The sequence below is a fragment of the Cryptotermes secundus genome, unplaced genomic scaffold, assembly GCF_002891405.2.
Source record: "Cryptotermes secundus unplaced genomic scaffold, Csec_1.0 scaffold523, whole genome shotgun sequence".
Lineage (NCBI taxonomy): Eukaryota > Metazoa > Arthropoda > Insecta > Blattodea > Kalotermitidae > Cryptotermes > Cryptotermes secundus.
In genome coordinates this window covers 304852-317633 of record NW_019734360.1, presented here as the reverse complement: position 1 = coordinate 317633, position 12782 = coordinate 304852, and the positions used below count along the sequence as shown (strand labels likewise).

The following is a 12782-nucleotide window of genomic DNA, read 5'->3' as shown; positions in this document are numbered from 1 at the left end:
CCTGAGCCAGATCAATCCAATCCATGCCATCCCATCCTATCCAAGATCCATTTTAATATTGTCCAATCACCTACGCCTTGGTCTTCCCAGTGGTCTCTTTTCTTCTGGCTTTCCCACCAATATCCTATATGCATTTCTATTCTCCCCATTCGTGCTACATGCCCTGCTCACATCTTCCTTGACTTGATCATTCTAATTCTAATTATACTTGGAGGTTAGGTACCCTGTATAAAGGTAAAATATAAGTGTTATTTGAAAGAAACCTTGGTCTTTGCAGCGGAAGTCGCAGGAACTTAGATCCTGGTAAAGTTTCGGCAAGTTATGCATAATCGAAAGCTGATGATGGAAGCATGGACCAGACAGTCAGTATGACCGCGTGAGGCGTGCGTAGTTCAGCGTCCTTTAATTGTTCGCTCACGCAGTTCTTGCCAAGACGGCTGTGGTAGTTAATCTTACTGAGTTACGGGACCAAGGTTGTGTCTAGTCACGCGATGTAGGGCTCATGAGTTGTATGGGGACAAACTGTAGGAGTCCTTGCTACTGCAGCTATTACTGAGATGATAATGATCCGTATGCAGTATAGATCAGTACACATGAAAGGCTAAATCCTTTTACCCTGCCGTTATGCCTGTTAGCCAGTAGTTACGGATAGGGACAAAGCGTAACTGCAATAAACGGTTGTGGATAGTGTTGCAGTATCCGCATTTACCGAAGGAAGTTCGTAACATACCCCTAGATAGTGGCATCCTGTTCTATTCCTGTACAGAACTGTAAGGTTTCTTATTTTGGACTCTATCCATCGTCTGGTATATATGACGAAAAACCCACAATGTTTCGGAGACTGGATCTGTTTCCGTCCTCAATCCAGTGATTGAGACTAGCTCTTTCTAACGGGCCCAACTGATTAGGTCTATCTTGCCCCATCCACCTGAGGACGGAGGCAGATCCAGTCTCAAAAAAGTTGTGGTTTTTCGTCACGACTTTAGGGCATAACTGCAGGAGGTGATATCCTAGGTCTTTGTGATCAAAAAAGTTCATATAAACATGTGTCCGATTTTGGACGGTTACGGAGTTATGACCGTTTTTCCATTCCGTACACGCCCTCATGTGAACCGCGTCTGTCGGCTAGCCAGCTACAGACAGAGCGCTCTCTCGACACTTGAGGTGTACCTAAGGCGGGGAGGGTTGGTATGTCCGGCGCGGTTCAGAACCGAACGACAGCCTGTGTTGCGGCCGGCGGTGGCATTTTCGAAAATCAGCTTTAAGCACCAATAAATTCAAATTAAAGATAATTTCACGAAGTTAACTTTACATTCATACTTTAAATGTATCATGTATTGTGCTGGTTTATTATTTTGTTCCGTTTATTGTCAATAATCGTTACCTTCTATTCTGAGTTTAAAACGGTCATAACTCCGTAACCGTCCAAAATCGGACACATGTTTATATGAACTTTTTTGATCACAAAGACCTAGGAAATGACCTCCTGCAGTTATGCCCTGAAGTCGTGAAACACCCTGTATACCAGACGATGGATAGAGTCCAGAATAAGAAGCCTTACAGTTCTGTACAGCATACACCATCGTCAGAATCCATTCAAGTTTATTCAGTTCCTATTGCTCCCACTTGGAGCATAGGGCATCCGTGAAACGCTTTGTTCCATTTCAGTTTCTTAATTTAAGGCAGTCGGTACGACTCCTTGGACGGGGGATCAGCCTGTCGCAAGGCCGCTGCGTAACACAGACAGAATAAACACAGACATCCATGCCTGGAGTGGGATTAGAACCCAGGATCCCAGTGTTCGAGCCGGCGAAGACCGCGTTGCCACTGTGATCGGCGATAGCATCACTTAAAACATAATGTTCTTGTATGAAGTTTAGTGTAGCTGCCTTCGCAGAAGTTTGCAGCATAGCCTGCACGTTCAGTGATGCCCTCAAGGTGATGTGGGCTAATATAAATTAATGGATTACAATGAAATAAGTACTGTGTAACTAGGTATGATGTTAATAAGCGCGGCAATTACCCTTTGAAATTTCAGCCGACTTTATATAGAAGTAAAAAAAGAAGTTGTAAAGGTAAAACTGTCCCTGTAACAGTCTACTGAGGCACCTAGAAATATGAGACGTTGAGGCTTCCACGTTTTCTAGACAGTCGGCTCACGGATGGTGGTGAAGTCAGCTTACCCGCCGGCAGGCCGCCCTTTACCCCCAGGAAGATTCCTGGTACTCGTTTCTGTTAGAAGCTGGGCCTACCCCAGGGCCATAATGCGGATAGAAGGATTAAGTCAATTGAATTATTTCTTTCACCTCATCGGGAATCGAACCCGCGACCTTCCGGCTTCTAACATAGTGCCTCAACCAACTACACTACCGCGTGCCCCGTTATGTTAGAAGTAATAATTATACGAGGTATAATATTATATCTAATTCCTCCTGCTTAAATCGTCCACCTGTCATAAATTTGGGAAAGGTGAGGCAGGAGGCAGTGCCAGTGTGGCTCTGAAATGAAAGTGGTAACTAAAATGGTAGCTCTGTGTTCGCGATTTGTGCCCGTACTGCATGGAACACTTCTGAAGGTGGCATCGTAAACTTCGAGTCTAAGTAGATAATGTTTGTTTTTATCGATAACTGAATCTTACGATAAGACTTCCTGCGTACATTTAACTTCTCCGTTTTGTAACTAAATGCCGGGTCAGAGATGAAGTCCTCATCTTAAAGATCTAGGATGTGATAATGTGCTGCGTGCTTAATTATATTGCACATTTCTAGGAGCGGTAAAGGTGAAGGTGTCCCTGTGCTCAACGAATTAAGCACTACGCCATGATGGCGTATGGGGAAGTGAATGTATAGATCCACATATTCTTGACCTCGGCACTAGCTTGAGGTGAATGGTCAGTTTCACACCCCTGCCGCTTTACCCCCGGGGAAAGAGCCCCTGGTACTCATTGGATAGGAGGCTGGGTGGATTCCAGAGCCGGTCTGGATGACGTGGAGACCGGGACTCGAACGCCGACCCCTAGGCCGTCAGCTCGTAGCCAGTCGCCATACCTGCTACTCTTGTCCCAGCTCCGGAATGGTGATTGGCAAGGGGAAACCGAAGAGGCTAGAAGCAAAACCAGTTACAGGGCCCCTTCGACCACCGCGAGTCAAACCCGAGGCTGTGTAGTCGGAAGCCAGCGTCTCATCCCATAGGCTGTTGCACGGCCTTAAGAACACTTGCAGTTTGTAGCTAGCTGTGATTCTGCTATGATTTCTGGTAATGTAAGTCTTTGCGTGTAGGTTTCGATATTCTCACAGCGGTGGTTATGAAGAGTTCTGCTGTGGTATAATGCCGCGTACTGCGTTGAAAGTCAACCGACTTTTCGGAAGAACTTTCGCCTCCATCCTCAGGGTCGAAGAATAAGCTGAGCAAGGAACCACCTTGAAAAGAGGTGACTCGCCACTAGCTTTCACGCTGGTTTCTTTCCGGGCTTATTATTCGATCCTGAAGATGGAGGCGACATGTTCCTCCGAAACTTCGGTTGACTTTCAACGGATTGCGTGTCGTTGTACCCCAGAAGCTAGAAAACTGATATCCAAATTTTTGCTTTCAAGGGGTAACATGCAGTAAAGGAAATGCGTGTAGGCCTGATGAAATCTTTCGGTTTCGTCGTATTTTTAAGTTTTATTAGACCGACGGATCAGAAGAAAAGGAACACGTGGTGCAGACGGTAGGTCGGGGAACGTTTCCGGTTTGTATACCCTCCCCGACGTCACACGCAGTACCCAGATTCTATACCATTGAGAGTTATTCATGGAGAGGACGTGCAGACAAGACAAGGGTTAGACATCTTCACGCGTAGTATAATTTAAGACACAAAGCAGCTTCGTAGTTGTTGTTGCAGCATTGATGTTATGCACTTGTTTATGAACTGTTGGTGCCACTCGCTTTCCGAATATCACCTTTGGGACACGTGTGTCATCTGCCAGCAGGATGCACATCCTATTTGGAGCAGTTTACTTGAGGTCATGAATCACTGCCAGATACGAGTACGTGAAGCCTGAGGACGGAGAATTTCATTTCTGCTTTTAGGGAACAGTCTTACAGAGTGAGGGGTTGGAATGGATCCAAGTGGCTTCTATTCAGTGGGTATCCTGTTCGGATCTCAGTCGTCCCGTCTTAGCCATCTATCCTGCTTAGCGGTCCCGTGGTTTAATGGAGTAGCCTCATGTCAGTGTTGGGATAATGCCTTAAAATATGCCACGACTGTTTCGGTCTCACTCCTATAAATTTTGTTGATTACGATTCTCACATAATTGGAAAGGTAAATAACCGCTACAGTTGATGCAGCATTATTATACTTTTAATCTTTTAAAGCACAACGGTTGCTGTATGCACGAGCTGCTCTATCGAAAAAATCTGTAGTTTAGCGTGTAAAGCCGTTGCCATGTAACGATCGTGAGACGGGCGACTATACCAGGACCTTTTCTGGGCAACAGCTTGGTAAACACGTTCCCGTTGCTAGGCAGCGTATTTTTTATAACGCAACAGTAGGATTACAGTGGTGGAACCGCACAGTCCAGCTTCCTGACAGTCTACATAGCAGACGCGCATGCGCATGTTCAGAGGCTTGTTTCAGTGGTCAAATTGGCGACCGTGCTTGAGAAGTGTAATACCGAAGAGAAGCGTTCTGTTTTGCGTTTTTATGGGCAAAAGGACACAATGCAAAGGATATTCATAAAAAAAAATATTCCCTGTTTACGGTTGGAAGTGTACGTCGCGTAAACTGGTTCAACCTTGGTGGTAAACGTTTTGCTGAATGACGAAGAGGTTGAGACGGAGGTGCGAGAATGGCCTAGACAACAGTCAAAAGATTTCGTTACTACGGGTTTCGGCACATTGGTGAAGAATGGTGGAGAATATGTCGAGAAATAAATGTTTTTTCCCAGGTTTGAATTTAACATGTTTTACGTTTTGTATCCATTTGTGACATACTTACTGACTCTCCCTCGAATTAGTGACGAAACTGCTGCAGTCCCCACTGTCATGGTGACAGCAACTTCCTCGAACCTGTAGCGTCCTGTCGGCCTGCGTCCTCACGCGGAAGGAATTAAATTTCAGCATCTTCTGTAACAGCTAATGTCCACATCTACCACGGCAGTTTACTCAAGTTTATTTTCCATCGGTGAATTATTGCAGGGTCGCTTCTGTGGTCTAGTTGTCAGCGTTCCTGGCTACAGATCCAGAGTTCCGGGTTCGATTCCCGGCACTACCAGATTTTTTGGGAGAAGTAATGGGTCTGGAACGGGGTCCACTCAGCCTCGTGATGATAATTGAGGAGCTATTTCAAGGAAATAGCGCCTACGGTCTAGAAAATCGAGATTAACGGCCATGTGGATTCGTTGCGCTGACCACGCGACGCCCTCTATCCGCAAAACTTGGCACTAAACTTCGCCGACAACCGGCGGTCGCTCGGTCGATATAGTTCGCTTGCGGACTGAAATGACCGATTTTTTTTTTTTGAATTATTGCATGATTTTTTAATATTATTTCGTTGTCACCGAGTGAATGGCCTGGCAGATCGAAATCACATCAAAGCGAGAATTATGAAGTGATACAACTCGTGGTTATTTTTGTGCCTCTCGGCCACACGCTGAGAATTCATGCTTGTGAATCCAGATTTACGTAGTAAAACCGTGTTAACATTGAGTTCCTCCTCTTATATTGAACGCTGTCTCATTTTTCACATAATTACAGAGACGTTTACAGTACTGAGTGATGCAGGCTGATAGTGAGCCTCGTAGAAATATCGAGAGTCGCTGTGTTCATAACCTGAATACTGCATGGAAAGGCTTGAAAATTACGCCTCAACCCGTGTATTTCGAACAGTAGGGGTCGTACAGTTATACTTCACTGCTATTTGTAGACACACGCTTCGTTTTCCACGTATCCTTCATAGTTTGGCCGCGCCATAGCTCAAGCGGTTAGTCGCTGGCTTCCCACCGCTGCGGCCCGGGTCCGGTCAAGTGGGATTTGTGGTGGGCAAAGTGGCGCTGGGACAGGTTTTCTCCGAGTGCTTCGGTTTACTCTGCCAATCTTCATTCCACCAATTGCTCCACAATCACCTTCACCTATCACGTGGGGCTGGTACAACAGGCCAGAAGTGGCCGCAATACAAGCACACTACACACCACTAGCAGTAAAAAAATTCCTTCATAGTTCTGGTTTTTTAACGTTAGCGACACTCTTAATATCTCAAACTATATAGAGTCGAATGATAGGATGATTTAATGAATAATTGATTGGAAAGGACGTGGAAGGAAACGGTCGTGGCCAAATTTAAGGTACTGTCCTATAATTTTCCTGGAGGTTCGAGGGGGAACCATGACAAACATTATCAGGACTGCTGTAACCATTTTACTGAGTTTATATTTATAGTCTAATGTCCCTTGTTTGTAACTCGTTACCCAGCTCCCTATCTGGATACTGGGAGTAAACCGGCTGGGGCATAAAGCTGACCAATCACTTCAAACTAGTGCCAAGGCGAAGAAAACACATCCACTCCGTCATTCGTCTTTATGGCATAGTGCTTTATTAGTTAAGCACAAGGACAGCTTTACCTTTTTATCCATTTACTCGCATTCTACTTAACTGTTCATGTATCCTGAACAGGGAGGTATATTTTCATTGACATAAAGTCACATTCCTCCCTTTACAGGTATGTGTGAATATGTGCGTTAAACGCTGCCACCAAATGGGTCATTCCTCCTTATCGGAAATTGGTAAGTACATGCATTGATTTCCTCAGCTAAGCACTTGCATTTAGCCCAGTGTTACGAGAAGTTTACAAAACTGTAATTGTATCTGTTGTTTTCTGTGTTCGTGCATCTTTGCCTGGCACCCCGAGGAAAGAGCTTAACACGTAGAATGATGGTGTTTGAGAACGGGACCCTGAAGAGAATGTTTGAACCTAAGGGAGAGAGTTGTGAGAAAACTAATCTCCGAGTGTCCTTTTATACGTCACTGACCGCATATAAAACGACGCGCCCAACGGTTCTTCTATTGTGAGTCTATTCGTTGCCGCGGTAACGTCTTTACCGAGCCGTTATTTAGCAACGATAGGAGAACTGCAAATACAGATACACAGATTGAAAGATAGGATTTATGAAGTAGCCGTCGAGACTGACTCAGGTGTCATGATATTCATACCAAGTTTCATAAAGATTGGTTCATGTATTCGAAAGTTGATGGAGTGGGGGGGTAGATACATAGATTGTGATCGTATGCCTACTTTTATCTTTTCCAAAATACGGAAAGTAGGCTAACATCGCATATTGATAAGGTCTGTAACTTGTCCTGCTCACGAAACATTATTAAAACGATCAGATCGAAGACTAAGAGTTAGGCGAAGCGTGTAGCACGCTCAGGCACGGTTTATTGGACGACCTGAGGCTCATTGACAGATGACGCGTTCCCGTGTCGGGCGTTCCGTATGCGGATATTGTGAATGGTACGACGTGACATTCAGAATTCATATCTTGGGAAAGATAGGGAAGGGGTTGATCATCGGCGTGTTTATACGCTCATCCGCTCCACCCCCGCGCAGTAGTCTAAAATTAGTCACAGCTGCGGACAGCCATAAATACTCCACACTGCGTGATAGAAAGAGGTACAGTGTATGAAACGTGGATAATGAAAACCACAGTTGGCGAGGTGCTGCTATGATTAGCCCGTCTCTATTTCCATTTTATTGTGTTCGTAGTTTTGTTACGAACAGTTACTGGTAAATAAACGGCGAAGTTCCCTCTGCTTAATTAATTAATCTATCTATGGCTGTACAGACTTTGTTGACCTTGGCCACTTTTTCAGTTTCTTAATCTATACATGGACGGTAGGACTTCTTGGACGGGGGATCAGCCCGTCGTCAGGCCACCACCTACATACGGAACACCACAGACACGGAATAAACGAGCACATATCCATGCCTCGAGTTGGATTTGAAGCCACTATCCCAGTGTTCGAGCAGGCGAAGACGGTTCATGCCTTAGACCGCGTGGCCACCGTGATCGGCTAAATTAATTAATCCTTATGCAGATGAGAACAGCAGCTTCATTTGGCTGCCTCCACGTCGTGCGGAATGTAACCCGGGATTTGACAGCGGTTTGTCTGCGAGAGTACGCGAAGTCTAATTCGTTGTCACTGCATTTAATCTGCATGTTTCTAGAATCCTCGCAAAAAAAAAGTTGTGTATCGTACAGTGAACTTCTGTGAGGATTTCGTGCTTGCGAGGCACTGTAATTTTTCAGAGTAGTTCGAGACCCGAGTGCATGTCTGCCAAGCTAAACGGCGTCACTTCCAGGAAGATCACAATTTAATGTGATTCTGTTTATATTTGTGTTTAGTATAGATTAGTTCTCCAAAAGCATAAAAATTAGAATATAAATCTATAATTTTGCCTGTGGTTCTGTATGGGTGTGAAACTTGGTCTCTGACATTAAGGGAAGAACATAAACTGAGGGGGTTTGAGAACAGGGTGTTGAGAACATTTGGACCGAAGAGAGATGAAGGAATAGGAGGTGGGAGAAAACTGCATAATGAGGAGCTTCATAATTTGTACTCTTCTAGAAATATAATTAGAATGATCAAGTCAAGGAAGATGAGATGGGAAGGGCATATAGCACGAATGGAGAGAAGGGAAATGCATGTAGGATATTAGTGGGAAAGCCAGAAAGAAAGAGACCACTACGAAGACCAAGGCGTAGGTGGGTGGACGAGATTAAAATGGATCTTAGGGCGATAGGCTGGAATGTTATGGATTGGATTGTTCTGGCTCAGGACAGGGACCAGTGGAGGGCTCTTGTGAACACGGCAATGAACCTTCGTGTTCCATAAAGTGCTGGGAAATTCTTGAGTATCTACACGATTAGCGGCTTCTCAAGAAGGGCTAAGCTCAGTGAGTGAGTACGTGAATTCAGTTCGCGAAATGTAAGTTCCTTGCAAGTGGTTTATTTGCCAAACCATTATGAATGTAGCTGCAGGTTGGAGGCCTTCGAGTATACCCGCTCAGGTACGTTTTTGGAACCACTCGCGAGAGTGGGTGCAGTCCCACGATACGCAGACTCGGCGTCTGAATGCTATCGACCGACGCGTTTCTGGCCATCGTAGTTGGTGAACGAGAATCACACGCATGACAGACGAGAGTAGCAGTCCAAATAAACATTTTGGAGAGACCTCACTGTGACATTTTTGGTCTATCTTTTGACTGAAGGGAATTCCTGTGACTTTCTGGATGAGTAGGCAAGGAGGGGCATTTAGTTAAAAGAGTCTAGAGCTATGTGGTGTTGTAGGAAGCTCAGTTCTGCGGATGCCCCACCAGTTACTGCTATACTGAAAGGTAACAGCTTGTCGCTCACACACAGTTCATCGCTTTGCACCGCTTTGCTTATTATTATTATTGTGCCACAGACGTGACGAGTGGAACACGCCAGCTTAACGTAGCCGTTCCTTATTGCTTTACTTAACTTTATATCATTGTGTACCCACATTCAGGCTTTTATCGCACAGTTACTGCAAATATATCTCCGTGCACTTCTATATTCACGGCTTTTACTTTCTCCTACACTTTCTCTCAGCCTACAAATTAATGGCAATAAATACTTGTCATTTAAAATAACAAGACCCTGCACGCGGTCGGATCCTGTTGATTCGAACGATATCTTCGGATGTGCGTAGTAGCTGATGTTTTTGTATTTCGAGCAGTTCCCTACAGTGGCTCCTGTAAGTCGAGAAAGTGCTGATGTAGTTGTTATAAGGAATGTCTTTATTAGTGACAGGTGAACTTAAGATAAAAGTTGTCCCTATGCTTAACTAATTAAGCAGTACGCCATGAAGGCATATGTGGGACTGGATGTATAGATCCACATATTTTCTTGACCTCGGCACTAATTGGAGGTGTGGTGAGCTTCACGCCCCTGCCGCTTTACCACCGGGGAAAGAGCCCCCGGTTGCCACTGGATAGGAGGTTGGGTGAACCCCAGAGTCGGTCTGGACGATACGGAGAAGTGAAAATTGTTGACCCTACCGGAACTCAAACTCCGACACCTCGGTCCTCCAGTCCGTAGCCAGTCGCTATACCGACTACGCTATCCCGGCTCCCAAATCCGTTTAGTATTGAGCAAAATAAACGAAATCCGCGTTAAACAGAAAGGTCACGAGAAAATGAAATGAGTTGAACCAAAATAGGTTATCTCCGGAAGGTTGCTGAATATTTATGACAGAAGCCGCATCGGAATATGCTAACAGAAATGCTTTGTGATGATAATGATGACATTTACCCCTCTGACATGTCTATAATAGGCTCAGGTGCTCGAGGATGGTTTTCGTGATTATTATCATCAGGTGTGTTCTGTGGTTTCTTGGCCCATGCTGGGAAACAGCAAAAAATCAGATAGACGTACAGCCTGCTGAGAGCCTTTTATCCAGTGAGAAAATTGGGCTACTGTCTAGGTCCCCCATATTTTAGAGGCCTCCAGTACATGAGCGTTGTGCCAAGTGCTCATAAGACGTTTTCTGGTCTGTTTCCGAATATCTCAAAGCGTATTTGTGGTATTTTCGCCCATGTTGCTTAATTAGTTTTGAACAGGTACGCTAGATGACAGTAGCTTACAGACGTCCAAACAGTTACGCGTTGGTCTGTTAAATGTAATAAGCGCAATAAGTAAATGAAATAGCAATTTCAGCCCCAAAAGTTAAAGACTGCCAATACGGATCATTTTAACATAGGAGAACAAGGCGTTGAATGAATGCTATTCATCGGAGACGTTCTGCGTCACATCGGAGGTTACTGCCATCTATGAACATGATAGCGCTACATGCGAAATGTGCCCTCTGCTGAGTATTATGAGAACTACGTAGAACATGTCGGTAACTTGGTTCGTAACTGCCGTTCCGTACCAGTTCACCCTCCCATCACATCAGTGACCACAAAACCAATCCATGGAGGAGAAATCTGCAACAAGGAGCCCCAAAACAATGATCCACCTCTTCCTGGAGAACAACATACTTGTTTTGCTACAAGATTTTCGAAATTGTTTCACTCAGTGATTAATGCACATACAGTGGTCATGCATTTAAGGCCCATCATCACAAGTGATGAATTAAAAACATGTACTAAATTACCATTAGAAATAGAATCACATATTTACACACATGCATACTAAAAAGATATCTACATTGTTAAAAATTTCAGCTTGCTCGATGGATTTATGGTGAAGTTAGGTGCCCTAGTTTCATGAAACTGTATCCACACAGACTAGAACATGAAATATATTGCTGTTTCTGGTGGTGGCGTTCTCCTTGGAGAACACACAGTGAATATATATTTAAGGTCCAGCACCACACATGAATTTGAAATGTTTACTAAAAGACCATAAAGAGATAATCTCTCCCCCCCCTCTTTCCATTACACACACATACACCAGACTTGAGGCCACCTTGAATGCCATGACTATATGAAAGTAGTGGTGTGGGTGTGAACCTGAGACTGGCCCACTCAAAGATGGAACTGCCAGTCTGTTCAGGTGTATCTTTCCAGCTGTTGTTAATTTAGAGAAATGCTGACTGCATACAAACTTTCTGTCCATCGCATGGCATTACCACTTTCTCTGTTCATAGCTTAGCCGTATACAAAATAGGTAATAATTATTATAAATTCAACATGTTATTCAAGAATTTTTTGATGTCCTATTGCATATATCTGGTACATGAATTCCTTTTGTGACTACAGTTGTGGTAGTGACCAGTGACAACCATAACTTTGACAGATTCCATTGAATTAGGCATACATGTACAAATAATTTTTCTGGTGAATTAATCATTGAATATATCCAGACTTTGAAAAGAAATGTAGGATTTATTTACAAGAAAATTGGTGTATACTTTAATTAAATTGTAATTCACACTAAGCATTTAAAGTTGCATATGATAGTGAGTGCAAGATATAGGCTTTGTAGTAGTATAATTTCATGTAGGTTATCTCATGTCTGGTGCCTAGTTATTCGCAAAACAATCTTTATGATCAGTGAAATATACATACCACTCAGGATTTTCTATGGTATAAGAAGAGAATAAATTGCTCTTACCTGGTACATCCTTAATGTCCACTGGGAAAGCACATTTTCAGGACAGTCATATTCAGCCATAGCCAAGTAAGAAGATACATTAACGATGTGTACTTTTTTAACAGCATGTTCCTCATTGTTCGCCTACAGTTATTACCAACTACGATCTTGGTGCGTTTGTCGTAACATCAGATTTCCTAGTATGTTTCTCATTATTGAGCTGTAACTATTGTCGAATTTTACCGTCGTTCATTTGTCATAACGATCGTATTTTATTGCCTTATGCCCACAAATAAATAAGTATACGGCTTTCTTCACCATTTCACATCTGCAAGTGAATTGTATCTTGACGTCGTAAGCAAACTGACTGACTTTTGTGCTGACTTCCAAATGTAGAAGATTTAAAAGAACTCGTTTGTGATTGGTTGATTCATATTACAGTGTATTGCTGCCAACTATAGGAAAATAAATATGCCTTGCATCATATATTACGTTGTAAGCTAGGTCACGTGGTATCAAGCTTCCAAAAGTGCCAACAGAGCTACTACATCCTGACCCCATCTGCGTTTTTGTATTTTAATTTTAAACGAAGATAGATTTTAGATTATTTGTATATAATTTTTTTCCTGTCCGTTTCACGTCTGTTAATATAAATAAATTTCTTACTGGTATCATTGTAAGGTC

At 43.6% G+C, this 12782-nt stretch overlaps 1 protein-coding gene across 3 annotated transcripts in view; it reads left to right on the top strand.

Moving 5' to 3' along the window:
- LOC111868862 (MAP7 domain-containing protein 2) overlaps positions 1–12782 on the top strand; it is a 210648-nt gene that overhangs the window by 15270 nt on the left and 182596 nt on the right. Inside the window, exon 1 of one of the 3 annotated variants that reach the window (XM_023859891.1) lies at positions 9298–9373. The exons of the other annotated variants lie outside the window; for them this stretch is intronic. Within the exon in view, the coding sequence (XP_023715659.1) occupies positions 9313–9373 (61 nt within the window). The 5' untranslated portion in view covers positions 9298–9312. Of the gene's footprint in view, positions 1–9297; positions 9374–12782 lie in introns of those variants that run through there. 3 annotated transcript variants of the gene reach the window in all.